General features: G+C 49.2%; 1 protein-coding gene across 1 annotated transcript in view; it reads right to left on the bottom strand.

Annotated features, from left to right (window-relative positions):
- Positions 1-23,064, bottom strand: part of LOC140427095 (protocadherin Fat 1-like) — a 212,507-nt gene that overhangs the window by 94,886 nt on the left and 94,557 nt on the right. Inside the window, exons 4-5 of the mRNA XM_072512608.1 lie at positions 14,547-14,608; positions 9,833-10,144 (exon numbers count right to left, since the gene is read on the bottom strand). Of these exons, the coding sequence (XP_072368709.1) occupies positions 9,833-10,144; positions 14,547-14,608 (374 nt within the window). The remainder of the gene's footprint in view (positions 1-9,832; positions 10,145-14,546; positions 14,609-23,064) is intronic.

Here is a 23,064-nt window from a genome sequence, read left to right as displayed (position 1 = left end):
GATGTATTTAAAGTTAAATAAATGAGGTGGAAAGGAATAGACAAATATGCTGACAGAGTTATGAACAGTCGGGTGGGAGGCTAGTGTGAAGCATGAGCTTTGGTGTAGGTCAGTTGGGTCAAATGGTCTGCGTCTGTGCTGTAACTAGGAGGAAACTAAGTTGTCTGCTTCAATATCTTTTTCCAGTCTCCTGTAACTCCTCCTGTAATGGCTTCTTTTGCTGTTCATGCACAATTACCTCTGGATTTCCTTAGGTCCTCGCTATTTATTTTTGAAAGTGGATTGAACTGAGGATACAGAACAATAAGGTTAAGGACAGAATCCCAGGTGTTGACCTAAGCAAGACCACTGTTTGGGACAGAGATGATCGACTGAATAGTCTCCTTAAAGTTTCTATAAGTCTATGAGTTTCATCTACATACTGGACCTAAGTGGCAATGCATCGGGTTCCATGGGTTTGCTGATGATACCCAGCACTACCTCACCACCACCTCTCTCGACCCTTCCACTGCTTCCGAATTGTCCTGCTGTTTATTCATTGTCCCATATCGAACAAGCAGAAATTTCCTCCAATAGTCACTGCCACAAAGTTGATCCCTACACCTCATCCTCCCAACGACATACAAGAGAGGATCATATCAGGCCTCCCTACAAACTGAGGAATGGAGAATTCGGCTGAACTCCAGGGTAATAAGAACAGTAATTCTCCAGAGTTACAAAATGTCGAATAAGGCCTAGAAATCTGAGAGCAGAGAATCAGGTTTGTCTCCAGGGCAAGAGGATAAAGCCTAATAGTGAAAGGAAAGAAAATACCTCGAGGGACTAGAAGAGAGCTGCAAGAGAATAGATAATTATGGTTTAATAACGACAACAATGACAACATAACTTGCATTTATACATTACTTTAATGTAATGAAATGTCCCAAGGCAGTTCACGGGAGCATTATAAAACAAAATTCAGGCGGTTCCCTAGGTTGCCGGGGGGAGGGGGTTCCTCAGTTGCCGGGGGGGTTCCCTAGGTTGCCGCGCTACACCCTTCTGGAACGACTGCTGCTTCCAGATGTGGAAGGGGAGGGAAGAATTGGGGATATATACAAGTGGCTGGGGGAGCAGGGAGGCGAGCGGATGGTGAAGATCAAAGAGAAATAGGAAGGGAAGTTGGGTGGGGAGATCAATTGGGGAGTATGGAGTGAGGCACTGCGTGGGGTAAGCAGGAGCTCCTCTTGTGCAAGGATGAGCCTGATATAGTTTAAGGTGGTGCACAGGGTGCATATGACTCAGGCAAGAATGAGTGGGTTCTTTCAGGGGGTAGATAAGTGTGAGAGGTGTGGGCGGGGGCCAGCAAATCACGCACCCATGTTTTGGGGTTGCGAAAAATTGGGAAGAATCTGGGTGGGAGTGTTTGTGGTCTTAGCCAGGGTAGTGGAGAAGGTGGTGGACCCGGACCCTTTGGTGGCGATATTTGGGGTTTCAGAGAAGCTGGAGCTCATGGTGAGGAGGAAGGCCAATGTCATGGCCTTCGCGGCAAATTTTACTGGAGTGGCAGCCGGCATCGCCTCCGGGAGTAGCGGCTTGGTTGGGTTAACTGTACGACTTTCTGCAGTTGGAGAATATAAAGTATGAGTTGAAGGGCTCTGCAGAAAAGGTTGGGGATGTTTGTGACCATATTTGAGGGGCTGTTCGTCGCGGTGGGTGGGGGTTGAAAAAGGGAAAAGGAGTGTATAGTTGACTGCTGGGAAGTATGTTTCCCAGGGTGTTTATTTGCTGTACCTCTTTTGATACATGTTTGTAATAAAATATATTTTTTAAATTGATAAATAAAGAAATAAAACAAAATTCAGGGCGGCACAGTGGTTAGCACTGCTGCCTCACAGCGCCAGAGACCCAGGTTCGATTCTGACCTTGGTTAACTGACTGTGTAGAGTTTTCCCTTGCCCCCCTGGTGGGTGTAGGTTTACTCCGGGTGCTCTGGTTTCCTCCCACAATCCAAAGGTGTGTAGGTTAGGTGGATTGGCTATGCTAAATTGCCCCTAGGTGGGGTTACAGGGATAGGATTGCTTTACCTCCAACAAGAGTCAACAGGGAGAACAATTGAAAGTCCCACAGATTGGGCGGCAGCATGGCGCAGTGGTTAGCGCTGAGAACTCAGGTTCGATCCCGGCCCTGGGTCACTGTCCGTGTAAATTCTCCCCGTGTCTGCGACCGTCTCATCCCCACAACCCAGGGGTGTGCAGGGTAGGTGGGTAGGTGGATTGGCCATGCTAAATTGTCCTTTAATTGGAAAAAATAATGGGTACTCTAAATTTATTTTAAAAAAGAAAGTCCCACAGATTGAACGGTGAATACAGAGAATTTAAAAAACATGAAACTCAAGGAAAAGAGAGTAAAATTGATATTTCCTGCGACCTTCAAGTGGTATGAAGTCTGCCACTTTTAATGCTTATGTTTTTGTTAAGAGGTGACACCTCAGGTTGCAATGAAGAGGCTCATATCTAGGCTCTGTTCATTGTTGACAGCTTTGGCTTATCTCCAGAATAATGCAATTATACCTATAGCAGTTCTTAGTACAGATTTTTAAAAATGTGTTCATGGGACATGGCCGTCTCTGGCTGGGCCAGCATTTATTGCCCATCCCTAATTGCCCTTGAATAGAGTGGCTTGTCATTTCAGGGGGCATTGAAGAGTCAACCACACATTTCTGTGGGTCTGGAGTCACACATAGGCCAGAGTAGGTAAGGAGGGAAGGTTTCCTTCCCTAAGGAACATTATTGAATCAGATGGGTATTTATCAATAAGGGTTTCAATGTCCTGTCGACTTTGGGCGGGATTTAACTAAATGGGAACAAAGTCCCATAACAAGCATGTTAGCCATGTGCTTCCCGGTGTTCACAGTGCCGAAAAACACAATGCTATAATACGGCACCCGGGTAGATAAGGGGCCTCAGCGGGGAACGTGCAGCCGAGGACGCACATAGTCCCCTTTTGTGCAATGAGAAGCTCCACTCGCTGGAACCCCTCAAGGTAGCGGGTAAGAATGGCGTCCCGATCTATGGAGCCCCCAAAACGACCGCCGACCTCCTCCTCCACAAGCTCCAACACATTTTGGGTGGGTCCCTGCACCCCCTACCACCCATGTGGGGCAGCCCAGCCCAAATGCCACTGCGCATAAAATGCCAGCTTGGCACCTGAGCAGCGCCAACCTGGACCTGGCAGTGCCCCTGCCAGCACCACCTGTGCACCCTGGCAGTGCTAGTTTGGCACCCAGGTGGCACTGCTGTGGTGCCAGGCTGGCACTGCCAGGGTGCCATCAGCAGTACCAGGGTACTAACCTGCCCAAAGAGCATAGACCTGGGGGCCTCCAATCCCCTGGGAGACCCGCACGAGTGCCGTTCTACCTGGTCCCTGTTTGAGGAGACCAGTACTGAGTGGCACTCGCCCGAGATCTCTGAGCTGAAGGGCAGAGATCCCAACGCCTCGAATACCTCAGGAAACTGCTTATAGGGCAGCACGGTGGTGCAGTGGGTTAGCCCTGCTGCCTCTCGGTGCTGAGGACCCAGGTTCGATCTCGTTTCTGGGTCACTGTCCGTGTGGGGTTTGCACATTCTCCCTGTTTTTGTGTGGGTTTCGTCCCCACAACTCAAAAGATGTGCAGACTAGGTGGATTGGCCATATCTTTTTATTAAAACAGTATAAAATAGATACAAGGCCAAAGGTACAAACACTAATTTTGTGTTGGAGAAACATGGTACCATCCCCTCAGTACCAACGTACGGGGAGGGGGGGTGGATACTCTGATTATTAAAACAGTTCACAACACATTTCTACAAAAAACAAATGGTACAAGCACTAAACTTTGCGCTGGAGAGACCAGATACCCTCGCCTCTGTACCAACAGAAGGGAAAGGAAGGGGGGGTGGGGAGAGAGGGGAAAGGAGGGTGGTGGGGAGGGAGTCGGGGTGTTGGTGGAAGGGGAGGGCCCAATAGGACACTACCTGAACTATCTACGGAGGCAGAAAAATAAAAGAACCTTCAATTATGATGTGCCAGATTCCGGGAGTCCCCCAGAGGGGGTGAGGGACGACATAGTGTCAGGCACGAGTGAGACCCGTACCCCGCTACAGAGCGTCTCGTGCACCCTGCGCACCCGACACTGGGCGGCTGACAGCCTTCGGCCAGTCGCCCTCCGGGCCCGGGTCATCCACCACAGTGAGTGTGGAGGGCGACACAGGCCCACCAACCAACCCAGGGGCTGCCTTGATCCTGCCACCGGGATGATCGACAGACGGGATCTCCTCAGGCTCCTCCCGGGGCCCCGTGCCAGCGGGAGGCGGTGGTGCAGATGCCTGCTCCGCCCCTGCTGCCTGGTCACCGGAAGGCCTCGAATACAACTCCGGAAACAGGTCCGGGATGGTGGCAGAGGTGCCCGAAGACAGCGATTGGGACAGAGGGTCTTCCAAACTGTAACCCGCTAAGAACCAAAGAAGCAGGGGGTTATCGCTGACCCCCTCCCCTGAGAAACCGAACAAGTCCAGGGTGCTAAATTGGGCTGGATGGAACAGGCCCTCTTGGGTCCCGCCCGACCCCGAAGCACCCTAGTCGGGGGACAGCGGCAGCTGCTGGGATTTCCTCACCATCCCTCCACCTCTTTTCTTTCGGGGACTGGGCGTGACATCTATGGAAAGAAAATGGATTGACGCCATTTGCGGCGGAGAGAGTCACACACCGGGGAGACCTCTATCTCTGGAAGCCCCTCCAGGCTGACTCCTTGTCCCTCAATGCTTCTCTCCAGAATTTGTGGCTGGGACATGCTAAATTGTCCCTTAATTGGAAAAAATGGGACTTCCGGTGGCGGCGGGCGGGAGGCGGCCGCACAATGGAGGGCTCCCGTTCAGCAACGGCATTTTCGGGGCTTTAAGCCCGGTCCCAGGGTCCACGGAGGCGGCAGAAGCAGGGAGAAGGCACGGAGGAGGCACAGTGAAGATACAGGAGGAAAAAAAGAACAAAGAAAAATGTTGAGGGTGAGCAAGAAACCGGCCGGAAAAAAAACAGCTGAAGGTCCGTCGGGGAGTGGAAAGGTCACCGTGGGGTCACCAAGGAAAATGGAGGCTGGAGCACCAGGGAAGGCCGCACTGCTTACGGCTGAAGAAATAACGAAGGTGAATGCTGCGGAATTTGAAAAGCAGTTGGCGCAGATTGCGAAATGCATGGAGACGGTGAGGTAGGAGGTGAGGGAGGTTTTGAGTGTGCTGGTGGAGGAGGCGGTTTCCCCGGTGAGGACGGAGGTGGCGAGCGCAGTGGCGGAGGTGCGAGAGCAAGGGGAGGCGCTGAAGGAAGTGGAGGAGACATTATTGCAGCACGGTGATCAACTTGCCTCGATGAGGAAAGAGATGCAGAAGGTGATGGATACTAACAAGGATATGCGAGGAAAAATGGAAGACCTGGAAAACAGATCCAGGCGACAGAATTTGAGGATTGTGGGGCTTCCACAATCGGGCTGCCCGAAGGGGTTGAAGGACCGAAGCCGACTGAGTATTTTGCCGCGATGTTGGCAAAACTATTGGGGGAGGGGGAGGATCCCTCCCGATATGAACTGGATCGGGCTCATCGGTCGTGGAGGCCTGTACCAAAGGCGAGTGAGCCGCCAAGGGCAGTGACTCTGTGCTTCTGTAGGTACAGTGTGAAGGAGAAGGTCCTAAGCTGGGCCAAGCAGAAGCGGGTGGTGCAGTGGGCTGGAGCTGGTATACGTGTATACCAGGGCTTTACGGTGGAGCTGGCAAGGAGGCGGGCTGCCTTCAACCGGGTGAAGAGGGCACTGTACATTAGCAAGGTGCGGTGCGGCATTGTATATCCAGCGAAGCTGAGGGTGACTTACAAGCTCAGGGACTTTTATTTTGGAACGGCGGAAGCAGCGGAGGAGTTTGCGAAAGCAGAAGGACTGTGGCAGAACTGACAAATTGAGGAATGGTCATGTGCCGATGTAACCTCATGACTGTATTTTCTTCTTTTTTGTATCACTGCGCGCGGGTGTAGAGACTAAAGGAGCCAATGTGGTATATATTTGGACAAGGGAAGGGACGGGACTTTCACTCGAAATGAGGGTTCTTTGGGGTGTAGGTGGATATGCGGGATGTGTGTGCTAAAAGGGGATCTTTGGGCTTTCCTGGGGCCGGGCAAGTGGGAAAGGGACCCGCGCGGGGGCTCCACGCTGGCCGGTTTAAGCCGGCCAGTGAACGGGAGTGAGGTGGGGGGAGGGGCTGCAGCCATCGGAGCCTGGCAGAACAGGGTCCGAGTGGTCTAGCCAGGGTGGAAAGTTGGGGGGCAGGAACCAACGTTGGGAGGAGGAGTTTTACAAGAGGCAGTGGACGGGAGGAGCTGGAGACCTGGGGTGGGGGTGGGGGGGGTGGGGGAGCTGTGTAAGATTAAGGGTGACGACGGGTAACCCCTGCTTCCTTTTTGTCATTTGTTTATGTAAACATGCGGGTTGAGGTTTGGGGGTTGGTGGGTAGATGGGATCGTTGTTATTATGGGGATTGACATATCTTGCTGATTATTGTTTATTGTTGATGGATGTAAATGTGGGAGAAAATGTGAAAAAGGAGGAGAATAATTTTTTTTTTTTTTAAATTGGAAAAAATGAATTGGGTACTCTTAAATTTTATAAGAAAGGAAACTGCCTATTAAAGTGAGACTAGGGGCGGGATTCTCCAACCCCCCCACCGGGTCGGAGAATTGCCGGGGGGCGGCGTGAATCCCGCCCCCACCGTCCTCCAAATTCTCCGGCCCCGCAAAAGTCGTCCCGGCGTGAATCGCGCTGCCCGCCTCGGAAAATGGCGGGGACCGGTGCAACTCAATGGGCCCTCACGAATTCTCCAGGCCGCGATGGGCCGAAGTCCCGCCCGTTTAACGAGGGTCCCGCCGGCGTAAATCAAGGTTGGTCCTTACCGGCGGGACCCAGCTCCGTGGGTGGCCTCCGGGGTCCTCGGCGGGGCGCGGGGTGAACTGGCCGCGGGGGGTGCTCCCACAGTGGCCTGGCCTGCGATCGGGGCCCACCGATCCGCGGACGGGCCTGTGCCGTAGGGGCACTCTATTCCTCCGCATCAGCCTTGTACCGATCCGCGATGGCCGAAGCGGAGATGAACCCCCCAGCGCATGCGCGGGGATGATGCCAGCAGATGCTGGCGCTCCCGCGCATGCGCCAACTCGCGCCGGCCGGCGGACGCCCTTCGCCGCTTTAATATTCAGATTTACCAAAAAACAACAATGGGCGGGACTTACAGCGCAAAGTCTCACGGATCACTTTCGATCATGCAAGGCTTTGTGGGCCAAGTTGATCTAGGGAGCAAGTCCAATGACTATACCACTGTATCACTGTGTTAGATTTCTTTCTGCAATGTAACTGAAATGCAAGAGTAAAATAAAAATGTATCTGGGTGATATTTTTTTAAAATTTAGAGTACCCAATAGGGGCAATTTAGCGTGGCCAATCAATCTAACTTGCACATCTTTGTGTTGTGGGGACAAAACCCACGCAGACACGGGGAGAATGTGCAAACTCCACACGGACAGTGTCCCAGGGCGGGGATCGAACCTGGGACCTTGGTGCCGTGAGGCAGCAATGCTAACCACTGTGCCACCGTGCTGCCCATTCTGGGTGATTTTTAACTCAGAGCAGGTTTCCCATTTCTGGCCACGATCAGCACCTTCTCAGCCGTAATCACCCTCATTTACATTCCTTTATCTTTCTGTCCACAACATCTTTGTAAATCTCGACCTATCGCTCGCCCTCTATCCAGCCCCACTGATCCACGCATCCCCCCCTCCCCACAATATAAATTTAAATTTAAATTTAAAGGGCAGCACGGTAGCATTGTGGTTAGCACAATTGCTTCACAGCTCCAGGGTCCTAGGTTCGATTCCGGCTTGGGTCACTGTCTGTGCGGAGTCTGCACATCCTACCCGTGTGTGCGTGGGTTTCCTCCGGGTGCTCCGGTTTCCTCCCACAGTCCAAAGATGTGCAGGTTAGGTGGATTGGCCATGATAAATTGCCCATAGTGTCCAAAATTGCCCTTAGTGTTGGGTGGGGTTACTGGGTTATGGCGATAGGGTGGAGGTGTTGACCTTGGGTAGGGTGCTCTTTCCAAGAGCCGGTGCAGTCTCGATGGGCCGAATGGCCTCCTTCTGCACTGTAAATTCTATGATAAAAAAAAAATCTTCCCCCATTTCCAGTTATCTCTAGCTTTGACAAAGTGTCATCCAGACTCAAAACATTACATAGATACATAGAAGATAGGAGCAGAAGGAGGCCTTTTGGCCCTTCGAGCCTGCTCCGCCATTTATCACGATCATGGCTGATCAGCCAACTCAATAGCCTAATCCTGCTTTCTCCCAATAGCCTTTAATCCCATTCTCCCCAAGTGCTATCTCACCTAACAAGCTCCCTTCTCTGTCAGACCTGCTGAGATTGTCCAGTATTTTCTGTTTTTGTTTCAGATTCCAGCATCTCCACTAATTTGCTTTTATCCATTTCTGGACCTGCTCCACACTTTAACCCCAACCTTAATTTAAATGCTGTGACCCTCTTGCTACCTGGGACAAATACAAATAGGGTACAAGACTGGAGGTGGTCAGGTGACCCTTTGCCACCTTCTGGCTCTGCTATGAGGAGCGGTTGAATAAACTCGGTTTGTTCTCACTGGAACGACGGAGGTTGAGGGGCGACCTGATAGGGGTCAACAAAATGTTGAGGGGCATAGACAGAGTGGATAGTCAGAGGCTTTTCCCCAGGGTAGAGGGGTCAATTACTAGAGGGCATAGGTTTAAGGTGAGAGGGGCAAGGTTTAGAGTAGATGTACGAGGCAAGTTTTTTTTACACAGAGGGTAGTGGGTGCCTGGAACTCACTACCGGAGGAGGTGGTGGAAGCAGGGACTGTAGTGACATTTAAGGGGCATCTTGACAAATACATGAATAGGATGGGAATAGAGGGATACGGACCCAGGAAGGATAGAAGATTGTAGTTTAGTCGGGCAGCATGGTCGGCACGGGCTTGGAGGGCCGAAGGGCCTGTTCCTGTGCTGTACATTTCTTTGTTGTTCTTATGGCAAGTTTCAGATTTATTAGAAAGGTTAGTACTTTCTACAAACCGGCTCAGACTTGCCTCTGCCTAATGAAAAAGGTATAATTACACTGGGACCCAGGTTTAAATCCCACTATGGCAGATGGTGGAATTTGAATTCAATGTCAAAAGTCTAATGATGACTATGAATCCATTGTTGATTGCCGTAATCCATCTGGTTCACTAACGCCGTTTAGGGAAGGAAATCTGCCAACCTTACCTGGTCTGGCTGACATGTGACTCCAGACCCACAGAAATGTGGTTGAATCTTAAATGTCTCCTGACATGGCGTGGAGCAAGTCATTCACTTCAAGGGTAATTAAGGGGTGGATGACAAATGCAGGTCTTGCCAGCGAAAAATTTCAGAATTCAGAACGCCCAATTCACCTTACAGCACATCATTCGGGACTTGTGTGAGGAAACCGGAGCACCCGGAGGAAACCCATGCAGATATGGGGAGAACGTGCAGACTCCGCACAGACAGTGACCCTAGCGGAAATCGAACCCGGGATCTCGGCGCTGTGAAGCAACAGTGCTAACCACTCTGCTACCGTGCCGCCCTTCTCATCCACCTGCAAACTCAGATCAAAGCAAACACCCCTCCCCAGAAAACTCTATGTACTCCATTGCATTTCACATCTGTTATATTCTTCAGTTCCATCCACTCAGAAGACTAAACTTTAAATGAAAAGGTTTAAATAGGAACCATTCCTACTCACTGTTAAGATGTCATAGTCCCCTGCTATGAATGTCGACGTGGATGACACCAGCCCAGATTTCGGATGAATGTTGAATTTTCTTTCCTCATCGTTCTCAATGCTGTAGGTAACATCTGCATTTGAACCAATATCTCGGTCGGAAGCGATCACCTTGTAGATGGGCTCAGGCTCTGTGGAGCTGTTGCGTTCCAGCAGTTTAACATTATACAGGACTTCTAGGAACCTGGGAGCATTGTCATTTTCATCCAAAATTTCCACCACCACCTTTGCTGTGGATTGTCTCGGGGGAACACCGTTGTCACTGACAGTCACCTGTGAGGAAACAGAAAGAGCAAACTGTTTCCAACATTTCCAAATGTTGTTAAGACAGATGCAACCACCTCCATGTATTGTCTAGAACCAATGCTACATTACAAACTTCTTAGCCAGGCAAATGGACAGAGAAAATCAATGGTAACATACCTATTAAGTTCATATCATCTTTCACCATCAAAATGGCACATGGGTGGATTTGGATTACTTTGTTTAAGTGTTGGTATGGAAATAAAAACTATTGTCTTTGACTTTTCAGTGAGTATAGTATAGTTTCAAGGCAATTTCATGATTTAAGCGGCGGAATTCTCCAGAAACGGCGCGATGTCCGCCGACTGGCACCCAAAACGGCGCCAATCAGACGGGCATCGCGCCGCCCCAAAGGTGCGGAATGCTCCGCATCTTTGGGGGCCGAGCCCCAACATTGAGGGGCTAGGCCGACGCCGGAGGAATTTCCGCCCCGCCAGCTGGCGGAAACGGCCTTTGTTGCCCCGCCAGCTGGCGTGGAAATGACATCTCCGGGCGGCGCATGTGCGGGAGCGTCAGCGGTCGCTGACAGTTTCCCACGCTTGCACAGTGGAGGGAGTCTCTTCTGCCTCCGCCATGGTGGAGACCGTGGCGGAGGCGGAAGGGAAAGAGTGCCCCCACGGTACAGGCCCGCCCGCGGATCGGTGGGCCCCGATCGCGGGCCAGGCCACCGTGGGGGCACCCCCCAGGGTCAGATCGCCCCGCGCCCCCCCCCCAGGACCCCGGAGCCCGCCCACGCCACCTTGTCCCGCCAGTAAGGTAGGTGATTTAATTTACGCCGGCGGGACAGGCAATTTATCAGCGGGACTTCGGCCCATCCGGGCCGGAGAATCGAGAGGGGGCCCCGCCAACCGGCGCGGCGCGGCGCGATTCCCGCCCCGCCGAATCTCCGGTGCCGGAGACTTCGGCAACCGGCAGGGGCGGGATTCACGCCAGCCCCCGGCGATTCTCCGACCCGGCGGGAGGTCGGAGAATGTCACCCAATGTTCCACACAGGTGAGAAAAGGTGAAAATCATAAACTAGGGGGGCGATTGTCCGAGCCCCACGCTGGGCCGGAGAATCGGAGCAACCGTGCCACGACGCCCCGATGCTGCCGCGCGACTCTCCGAGGTGCGGAGAGTCGGCACCATTTGCACCAGCGCGTTTGTCCCGGCGCCGGCCGCTGGATTCTCCGGCCCGGATGGGCCAAGCGGCCGCGCCGATACGACAGAGTCCCGCCGGCGCCGTTCACCCCTGGTCGCTACCGGCGGGGACACTGCGGGAATGGTCGGGGTGCGGCCTGTGGGGAAGGGGAGGGGGGGGCTCCTTCACTGAGGGGGGGCCTCCAATGGGGTTTGGCCCGCGATCGGGGCCTACCGACCGGCGGGCCAGCCTCTCCCCACCCGGGCCTACTTTCTGGCGCGCCGGCCCCTGAACACCGACTCCATGTTGTGTTGGGGCCGGCGCGCTAAAGAAGTCCCCCACGCATGCGCATGTTGGCGCGGCCCAACTGCACATGCGCAGGTGAGCGCGGCGCCCATTTGTCGCCGCGAAAGAGGCTGGAGCGGCCTGAACCGCTCCAGCGCCGTGCTGGCCCCCTGTGGGCCAGAATCGGTCGTATCAGGGCCCGGTTCGCGCCGTCGTGAAACGCGACGGCGTTCCCGGCAGCGCGAACACTTGGGCTCCATATCGGAGAATCGCCCCCCCTAGATGTTCATGATTTTCTGTCAGGGACCAACTTGTCACCAAATCACTCATTGTAAAACTGCAAGTGATTCTATGATACTGTTTCTAAGTGGGAATGTTTCCAGTTGTGAGATCAATGATTTGATTGGATTTGTTTCTTGTCACGTGTACTGAGGTACAGTGAAAAGTATTTTTCTGTGAGCAGCTCAAACAGATCATTTAGTATATGAAAAGAAAAAAAATGACATTATAGGGTAACTATTAGAGGTTGTATATCCAAGCAACAGAAAGTACGCAAATCTATCAAAGCATCCAGCCAAAATCTTTGAACACAAGGAGGCCCAAAACTAACCCTCTTTTCTATGGGATAACAGACCCAATAAGCTTTCTTGCAATTTAGGCGCAACTTGGGAAAGAAAGCTGAGAATTCCATTCTGCCTTCACTCTCCCCACCAACTTGGCACGGCAGAAAGCTATCTGGGTGCAATTTTCTGAATTCACATTTTCTTACCATCACCTGAGGCATGATTTTGTCAGAACAATCTTGTCATAATATACACCAGTATATCATGGTGCAGACACACACTGATGGACACACAGTGGGACCAATCAACACACACAACACCGCAGCCAATCACCAGTGAGAGCACACGCACTATAAAGACAGGGGGCATCAGAGTTCCCGTTCATTCGAGTTGCAGATAGATAGGAGGACAGAGCTCACAGCCTGTAACACAGACATTCACCATGTGCTGAAGGCATCGCTTGGTTAGGACAAGGCAAAGGTCTTTAGTTAAAGCGAGTATCGTATTAACCCACAGTCTGAGTATGTTTAAACAGTTAATGATTCAATAAAATAGTGTTGCACTATTTCAAGTGTTGGTGACCTGTATGTGATCCAGAACACCCAACACATCAAATCTATGCCTGTCCATATGAGGGACAATGTGTGACAAAAAGAGGTGAATGAGAAGAACACGGAGTAGCCCTTCACATTCTTGGCTGCCTGAGAGGCTTCATGTTCAGTATTCTGAGACAGAACCAGAGAATCATAGAATTCCGACAGTGCAGAAGGAGGTCATTCTGCCCATCCAGTCTGCACCGACCCTCCGGCCCCCCCCTGCCTCTGCCCATTCCCCTGCCGTATCCCCGTCACCTTATAACCCCAGGTAACCTGCACATCTTTGGACACTAAGGGTCAATTTTAGCATGGCCAAGAGGCAGCACGTGGCACAGTGGTTAGCATTGCTGCCAAACGCGACAGGTCTCCGGTTCGATCCCGGCTCTGGATCACTGTCTGTGTGGAGTTTGCACATTCTCCCTGTGTCTGCGTGGGTTTCGCCCCCACAACCCAAAGATGAGCAGGGTAGGTGATTTGGCCATGCAAAATTGCCCCTTAATTGGAAAAATGAATTGGGTACTCTAAATTTATTTATTTTTTAAAATTTAGCATGGCCAATCGACCTAACCTGCGCATCTTGGGACTGTGGGAGTAAACCGGAGTACCCGGAAGAAACCCAAGCAGACACAGGGGGTACAAACTCCACAGTCACCCAAGGCCGGAATTAAACCGGAGTCCCTGGCACTTTCTTCCAGCAGTGCTAACCGCTGTGCTACCATGCTGCCTGTAAAACAGATCTGAGAGCAGAGATTGAAAAAGTGCAGGTGCGCTGAGAATGTTGTCAAGGACAAACCCTGTGAATGTTCGAAATATTAACAGAATATGGAAAATTGGGATCGCCAGCGATTTCTTTTTCCTGCTACGACAATACCTCCAAGGCCTGCTGCAGTTCGCCTCCACCAGTCCAGTCAGTCCTCCTTAGGTTGTGAACCCGCTTCGGGAGAGTCAAGGGGGGTGTGGGGAGAGCCTGCTTCCCACACGGATAATAGCTTGGAGGCAAGAAAATTGGGAAGTGTCATGGAAGCACCGCAGTGACCTGTAAGAGTCCTGCCCCAACAAAAATTAACGGCAGCTGGTGCAAAACGAGTGGAGGAGGAGAGCCGGCTGTGGAAATATGAATCACGATAATGGTGAATGGTCTGAATCTAGTCACTGCACCGACGGTTACTTGTTTGATTGTCTACATTTTCCTCATGAAAGAAATATTTTTTCTTTTAGATATTAATCTCCTTCTTCTGAGTTCTCTGCCCAAGGGCTGGTCCAACCCACAGCAGCATGAACTCCACCATTAGGGTCGGAGCCAGGACCCGAATGCACCCCCAACTGAAATGGGGGTCGATCCCCTTGCTGTTGACTCCATCTGATCTATTCCAATGGTCCAGCCAGATTGGCCAAGGAGTCCAAGTTGCTGTTGCAGCTCGGAGCTATGGACAGTGATGGTCAAGGCTCCGATTTCTTTCCATCACATAGCTGACCAGGAATCCCCTGTGCTCTTACCATTGGCATTTGTCAGGAGGATTTCCAAGTTGATGTTAAACCTGTTTGGCCGTGTTGTGAATGCATCTCCCTTGGCATTAAAGTCCTGGAGCGGGATTGTAATCCAAAGCTTGTAGCTCAGAGGCAGGGTCTTTACCAACTGCACCACAAGATGCCCATCAGATATTAATATCAATTTCAAATATACAATGATGCTCCTTTATATGTGCAAAGGACTGAGCGAGTTGTTCAACCTGACCATTGTCTTGCCTCTGACTGGTGGGGGTGTCCTCGGTTATTAACCGCGAACCTGATGGTCTTATTCTACTCACCTCTAGGTTGTGTTCGTCTTTCTTTTCACGGTCCAGCTTACGCACTGTGGTAGTAATGAGACCTAGAATCAAAAAGAAGAAAGCAATTCTCTGTAAAGATATATTGTAAAGACAAAAGTAGAAATGATTTCAGTTCAGGGTACATATTTATGGGAGGTGCAATGAGATGAAACACGTTTAGCTGAATTAAGTTGAGTCCACCCTCTACCGTCCTCAAAAGTTTTTAAATCTTAAAATGCCATGAAAAGGTATAGAAAGTAATCATATGTCCATGTCACTCTTATAGGGTGGATTTTACAGGATGTGAGTTATCCGTGCTCTCCTGACAGAAACGTTGGTGTCAACATCACTCCGACCAGAGTCCTGGCTTCCCGGCAGCGATGATACACTGGGGACATCCTTAATTTTACCAGCTTTACCACCATCCGGGACGAAGTCCTGCCCGAGACAGCTGCCGGCCAATCTGATTGACTAGGAGCACTGTAGTCCCAGCTCTGCTGAAATAGAGCCGTGGCCACTGCTGGGACGACAGGCAGTCCATGAAGATGAATAAATGGTGGATCCCAAACTTCAAGGGTGCAATTTAACTAAAAAAAAAAGAGTGCTTTCCGGAGAGGATTAGTGAGGACCCCGCTATCGAACTCTGTTTTGTTTCCGGGCTCCGGCAGTGAACGCGTATGGCGCTCCAATGTCTCGAGCACCGACGCGACCCCCAAACCCCCCCAACTCACCTGTGGGGGAGTCCCCGGCTCTGGGTCACTGTCCGTGTGGAGTTTGCATATTCCCTTCGTGTTTGGGTAGGTTTCACCCCAACATCCTAAAATGGATTGGCCACGCTAAATTGCCCCTTAATTGGAAAAAATTAATTGGATTCTCTAAATTTATTTAAAAAAAAGTAGGGTGCTCATTCCAAGGACCAGTGCAGACTTGATGGGCCGAATGGCCTCTTTCTGCACTGTAGGGAATTCTATGATTCTAAACTGGGAGAAGGATTGAGTGTGGGAGAAATGCTTGCAGTGTGTGCAGGAGAACTTTCCGGAACTGTGCATTTCCAGTCCTACTAGAGAGAAAGCTGTGCTGGATCTGGTCCGAGGAAATGAGGCAGGCCAGGTGGAGAATGTCAGAGTGAGGAGCAGTTGGGAAATAGCAAACATAATATAATACGGTTGAATATGCAGTTGGAAAACAATAGAAATCTGTCACGGATTAAGATCCCAGAGTGTAAAGGGGGAAATTTTAGGGTGTAAAAGTTGAACTGCAGAAGGTTGATTGGAAACGCATTTTGGTGGATAAAACAGTGACTAAAAAATGGGAACTATGAATAGGGTGCAAGCTGGGTACATATCGAGATAAATAAAGATTGCTTATCTAAAGCTCGAGTACCCTGGATAACTAACGTTACTGAGGAGAAAATAGGGAAGAAAAAAGAGGCATATGATACGTGCAGGAATAATAATAGCAATCGAAATCAGGAAGAGGGACGGCACAGTGGCTAGAACTGCTGCGTCACAGTGCTGAGTACTGGGGTTCGATCCCGGCCCCGGATCACTGTCCGTGTAGAGTTTGCACATTCTCCCTGTGTCTGCGTGGGTTTCAACCCCACAACACAAAGAAGTCCAGATAGGTGGATTGGCCACGCTAAATTGCCCCTTCATTGAAACAAAAAATGGTACTCTAAATTTATCTTTAAAATCAGGAAGAGTATCTAAAATGTAGGAGAGAGGCTAAGGCTGAAATAAGGCAGGCTAAGAGGAAACATGAGGAAAGGATGGCAGGCTACGCTAAAACAAATAGTAAAATGTTCTTCAAACATATTCATAGTAAAGGATTTGTGAAGGATAGAGTGGGCCCATAAAGGAAAAGCAGGATAAGCTGCTCACTGAAGCAGAGAGTATGGCAGAGATACTAAATGAGTACTTTGTGGGCAGCACGGTGGCGCAGTGGGTTAGCCCTGTTGCCTCACGCGCCGAGGTCCCAGGTTCGATCCCGGCTCTGGGTCACTGTCCGTATGGAGTTTGCCCATTCTCCCCATGTTTGTGTGGGTTTCGCCCCCACAACCCAAAGATGTGCGGGGTAGATGGATTGGCCACGCTAAAATTGCCCCTTCATCAGAAAAAATGAATTGGGCACTCTAAATTTATTTTTAAGAAATGAGTACTTTGCTTCTGTCCTTACCAAAACAGAAGATGGTGACAATGGCCAAGTTGAAAATGTGGGTGTTGAGCAACTGAGCAAAATAGCAATAGGTAAAGAAGAGGTGCTAAAAAGGCTGGCAGCACTCCATGTAGAGAAATTGCCAGGCCCAGATGGGATGTATCTGGATTGCTGAGAGAGGTAAGGGAGCAAATTACGGAGCCGTATGAGAGAAATTTTCCAGGCCTCTCTGAAAGGATTAGTCCCGGGGGACTGGAGCATTTCAAATGTGATGCCTTTGTTTATGAAAGGGGCAAAGGATAACACAGGAAACTACAGACCTGTCAGCTTGATATCAATAGTGGGGAAACTGGAGGCCATAATAACGGATAAGCTAAATATACACATAGAGAAAAATAAGTTAATACTAGACAGTCACCATGGCTTTGTCAAGGGCAGATCATGTCTGACAAATTTAATTGAGTTCTTTGACAAGTTGACACAGGCAGTAGATGAGGGTAGTATTATGGATGTTGTATATTTAGACTTTCAGAAAGAATTTGCTACGGTGCCACATGGCAGGTTGGTTAGCAAATTAGAAATGTTTGGGATTGATAGGTCCTTGGGATTAGAAGTTGGCTAAGAGATAGGAAATAGAGGGTAGGTAGAGATGAGCATTTCTCAGTCTAGAGACGAGTTGAAAGTGGTGTTCCCTAGGTGTCACAGCAACTTTCAAGCCTCAAAATGGGGTCACAGTGGGAGAAGATTTGGGAAGCACTGTATTAGAAACGCCCATCATTTTGTTTCCGAGAATACAATTTTCTAAGATATGGCCTTCAGTTAGCTCCATTTACCGCCAATGTCACTTTCCTGTTGCACTGCCTTCGATCATGCAATCTTTGGCCCAAGAAGCAGAGGTGGAATGATTGCAATCGTTTGTTGAAATAACTCACTGTGGGAACCAAGTGTTGACTGAACAACAGAGGCGAATCATAGTCCATCAGTGACCATCTTGATAAAAAGACAGGAGAAAACTAAATGACATGCTAAATGTCCAATGTAGTCAGACCCCTCTGTCCACTCTGGTGACTGAACAAACATCTTACAATTTAGGAAATCTAAGAAAAAGAAACTTGCATTTATACAGTGCTTCTCACACCCTCAAGACAACCTTATTGCAAGTACAGTGAATGACCATGAATGTGGCTATCTATATGAATATTGTTGCTAATCTGCATGTTGCCAAAATGAGTAATCAGTTGATTAAGGAAAGATTGAACAGGATACCCTCCTCCTCTTCAAATACGGCCATGAAACCTTTAACATTCACCTGAATGAGTCAGCCAGAGCCTCAGTTTCAGGTATCTTTTGAAAGACAGGATCCCTGCAAAGGAGCATTACTACAGCAATAAACCGAAACATCCATCCCGTGATTACATATTCAGTTCCTGGAACAGGACTAAGCTCACAACTTTCTGACTCAGACGGAAACCTCCCAGTTGAACTTAACAAACTCACATTACTACATGAAGCTTGAAAGACATGCATTCATCGCGCATCTTTCATGGCCTCAGGACATCCTAAAATGCTTTGCAGCCAATTAAGTACTTTTTTCAAATGGTGTCTCTGCTGTAATGTGGAAATTGTGGTAGCCAATTTGCATGCAACCTGGGTCCCACAAACAGCAATCTGACCATCACAAGATCATTTGTTTCCACGATGTTGGCTGACCATTAATGTTGATCAGAATGCTGCAAATAACTCCCTCCCCCTTTTCATCGAAAATATTACAGTGGAATTTTTTACACCCACTTAAGATGGCAGACTGGACCTCGTTGAAACGTTGTCACCTCTGACAGTCCAGCGCTCCTTCAGTATTGGAGAGTCTACGCAGATTTTACGCTCAAAATTCTGCGCAATGGGTCTTTGAACCGTGAAAACTCTCAATCAGATATACAAACTGAGCAGTGTTTGACAATATATAGCCTACGCTAGCTGCATGTCAGAGCTAGATACTTAGTGAAAAACAGGTTACAAGCAATAAAGTGTGCAGATGGGTTTGTTGTTACTGCTACTTGATGCCATTCCCAGTCATGTCTAAACAGGGCGATGAAAATCAAATTGATGGTTTCTTTTTCCCATGCATTAATCTTTCCTTGCGCACTAGCTCCGGGCAATTTTAATAACACCCTACACAAACCAAAAGAGAAATGAGTAACTGCTCTATAAAATTGACATGGAAAATGTTTAAGCGGCAATAATATACTGTGGCAGTGGAGCTGCATTTTTCTATCATGAAAGCTGCTTGGCTCAACCACAAATGTCTGATTGCATCCTAAAGTTGGTCAAATTATTTACTAAAGAGCAACAAATTATTGAGGAAAGGAAGTATTTCAAGCTGGTACATTTAGATGTATAGAAGCAAGAATAGCTTGAACTGCTAAATGTACCTCAGCCTTGAAGGAATTGCAATCAGACCTTTTGATAAATATAAATGATTTGGATATTGGAATCCTGTGTAAAATTTCAAAAGTTGCCCATGATACCACACTTAGAGGTGTGGCAAACCATGAGGACAATGGCAATTAACTGCAACAAGTTACAGGTAGGCTAACAGAACAGGCAGACAAGGGGCAGATGGAATTTACCACAGAGAAGGGCTGCATTTTGGCAGAAGGGATAGGGAGAGTTTTTATAAACTTAACGGCACAGTTATAAAGAGTGTGTAAGGTCAGAGGGAACTGGAGGATCAATTGGATATAGGTCTTTGAAGGTGGCAGGAAAGATTGAGACAGTAATTGGAAAACAATATAGGATCTTAGATCTTAGGCACCATAAATATGGGTATTCCTTGCAAAAGCTGGGAAGCTTTGCTGAACCTTTAAAGGCCATTGTTAGGCCACAACTAAAGTACAGATTTACCAGATAGTTCCAGTGATGAGGGATTTCAACTACAAAGTGAGTTTGTAGCTTGGGTTGTGTTCCTTGCAGCTAAGGAGTTTGGGGGGAAATTTGATTCTGGTGTGCAACACTATGATAGGTTTGGATAACGTGAACAAAGGAACGCTGTTTTCATTCGATGATGGTACGAAGACTAGAGGACAAAGGTTTAAGTGCGAGGCAAGAGCCAGAGGTCAAATATGAGAAAGACCTTTTACTGACTGAGAGATAATGACCAGGAACTTGTTGCCTGTGAAGCTGGTGGAAATTAAAAGGATCAATGAGTTCAAAAGGAAACTGGTTGGGGACTTGAGGGAAATAAATTTACAGGGCTACAGGAGAGCAGAACTAACTGGGTTAACCTGCAGAGCTGGGGCAGTCCAATGGGCCCAATGACCTATTTCTGTGCTGCAAAGACTCAATGACTCTATGACTCCTGTGATGGAACACAGGAACATGGGATCAGACCTTGGAGCCTGTATGGCATTCAATTGGACCGCAGATCATAGCTGTTCTGCATCTTAATTCCATCTGCCCATCTTGCAGCCATGCTACTTCGTATCTTTGCTGCACATAAATCTATCAATCCATTATGATGAATTATAGGATTCTATCGAAGCGTTGGTGCAGACTCAGTAAGCTGAATGGCCCCCTTCTGCACCATAGGGATTTTATGATTCGACGCTTCTTTCGTTATAGCATCACTAATGGAACTATTATAGCATTCTTTGTATTATATAGGCTAATACACAGTATCTGATTAGCATATCACACAGTTAAAATCCACCACTCTACAATTACATGAGGGGCGGGTTTAGCACAGTGGGCTAAACAGCTGGCTTGTCATGCAGAACAAGGTAGCAGCACGGGTTCAATTCCCGTACCGGCCTCCCCGAACAGGCGCCGGAATGTGGCGACTAGGGGCCTTTCACAGTAAATTCATTGAAGCCTACTTGTGACAATAAGCGATTATTATTATTATTATAATTATGCCTAAAGACACTTCCTAGTAAGGCAGCATGGTTGTGCAGTGGTTAGCACTGCAGCCTCTTGGTGCCGAGGACCAAGGTTCGATCGTGGCCCTGGGTCACTATCCATGTGGAGATTACACATTCTCTCCATGTCTGCATGGGTCTCACCCCCACAACCCAAAGATGGCAGGGTAGGTGGATTGGCCACGCGAAATTGTCCCTTTAATGGAAAATAAAAATAATTGGGTACTCTAAATTTATTTTAAAAAGGCACTTCCTAGTGTGTCACTTATACCATCCAGATCAGATCATCCTCAGACTTTCTCCTCAATCTGTGCCGACTTAACTGATTCCAATGGGGTAACAGCTGATGAGGGTTAAAAATAAATCAATTGTGGCTCCCACTTCTAATTGTTATCCCATAAACGCTGATGGAAAGTACATGGACTAGATTTGCTTCAGCTTAGAAAAGAGATTGGAAGCCAGACTTCTAATTGCATTTCCAATTCTTCCTTGGGTCACATTTGATACGCAGAGTGGGCATCAGGTTGGATTTCAGCTTTCAAAAGCGAGCCCATTGCTACAGAAGAGGGATTAACAATGGTGCTGTGGCAGGATACCCATTGCAGTATCAGAAGAAAGAAAGTAGTTCTTCAAGGGGGTAGAAGAGACTGGAATATTTTGTATACTTTTTATTTAAACTGAATGCTGCAGACTTTTCAAGATTGTTGTCAGATTCAATATAGTGTCATTACAGAGGAACTGTAGGCTACTAATAGGTCCTTCTATTAACAATACAGTGATGCCAAGTCCCCAGGTAATTATTGATAGTAGGACCTATTAGTAGTCTACAGATCCTCTGTAATATATTTTTTTTAAATTTGGAGCAACCAATTAATTTTTTTTCCAATCAAGGGGCAATTTAGTGTGGCCAATTCATCTACCCTGTACATCTTTGGGTTGTGGGGGCGAAACCCACGGCAAACACGGGGAGAATGTGCAAACTCCACACAGACAATGACCCAGAGCCGGGTTCGAACCTGGGACCTCGGCGCCGTGAGGCAGCAGTGCTAACCACTGCGCCGCCGAGCTGCCCCCACAGATCCTCTGCAATGACACTATATTGAATTTTCTCAGTCAAATATTTCATATAAACTGCGAGTTCTGACAATAAACTGGAAAACCTCTGATTGTGGCTTTAATAAGGACCATCTGACCTGTGGCAAGACCAATAAACCAGGGGTTTCAAGAAATCATGAGCCCAACTAATGCAAAAGACATAAGATCAGAAGTAGGCCTTTCTGCCCATCGAGTCTGTTCCGTCATTAAACTAGATCATGACTGAACTGATGTGATTATCCTTAACTCCACTTTCCCACCTTGGGCGGGATTCTCCCCTACCCAGCGGGGCGGGGGGTCCCAGCGGGATGGAGTGGCGTGAACCACTCCGGCGTTGGGCCATCCCAAAGGTGCGGATTTCTCCGCATCTTTAGGGGCCAAGCCCTCACCTTTAGGGGCTAGGCCCGCGCCGGAGTGGTGGGTGCCCCGCCGGCTGGCGTGGAAGGCCTTTGGTGCCACGCCAGCCGGGGCCGAAGGGACTCTGCCGGCAGGCGGAAGTCCGCGCATGCGCAGGAGCGTCAACGGCTGCTGATGTCATCCCCGCGTATGCGCGGGGGGGGGGGGGGTCTCCTACTCGTCGGCCATCGCAGAGACCTACACGGCCAACGCGTAGTAAAAGTGCCCTCACGGCACAGGCCCACCCGCGGATCGGTGGGCCCCAATCGTGGGCCAGGCCACCATGGGGGCAACCCCTGGGGCCAGATCGGCCCGCGCCCCCCACCCAGGACCCCGGAGCCCGCTCGCGCCGCCTGGTCCCACCAGTAAGGCAGATGGTTTAATTCACGCCAGCGGGACTGGCATTACAGCAGTGGGACTTCGGCCCATCGCGGGCCGGAGAATCGCCGGGGGGGTCCCGCCGACCGGCGCGGCGCGATTCCCGCCCCCGCCAAACCTCCGGTGCTGGAGAATTCGGCGGCCGGCGGGGGCGGGATTCACGCCGCCCCCCCCGGCGATTCTCTGACCCGGCGGGGGGTCGGAGAATCGCGCACCTTATCCCTACAATCTATGATTCCCTTACTGATTAAAAATATAAGAAATATAAATATAAAAAGGAGCTATAACTAATGGAAGGGAATGAAGCAATGACTTGGGGATGAGAAAAGGGAGGGCAAGAATTGGGAAGAAAAAGAAGATGAAGGAAATGGAAAAGGAAGGTATTGGAGTAATTTACTAGAGTTGTGAGTTTCACAAGTTTGGCGTTGACAAAATTTCTCAACATTTGGGATGTTCTCAGCAAATATGATCAATTCACCTAGTTTTTGGAAAATATTCCAATCCATTAAATAAATGAAACCTTATAATATTCTGTTTGGAGAAAGCAAGTCTGCTTTTCCTTTCATAATTTCACCAATTAA

Source organism: Scyliorhinus torazame, chromosome 7 (genome assembly GCF_047496885.1).
Source record: "Scyliorhinus torazame isolate Kashiwa2021f chromosome 7, sScyTor2.1, whole genome shotgun sequence".
NCBI lineage: Eukaryota > Metazoa > Chordata > Chondrichthyes > Carcharhiniformes > Scyliorhinidae > Scyliorhinus > Scyliorhinus torazame.
Note: the sequence above shows the minus strand (reverse complement) of the source record. Positions and strands in the feature narration are given on the sequence as shown.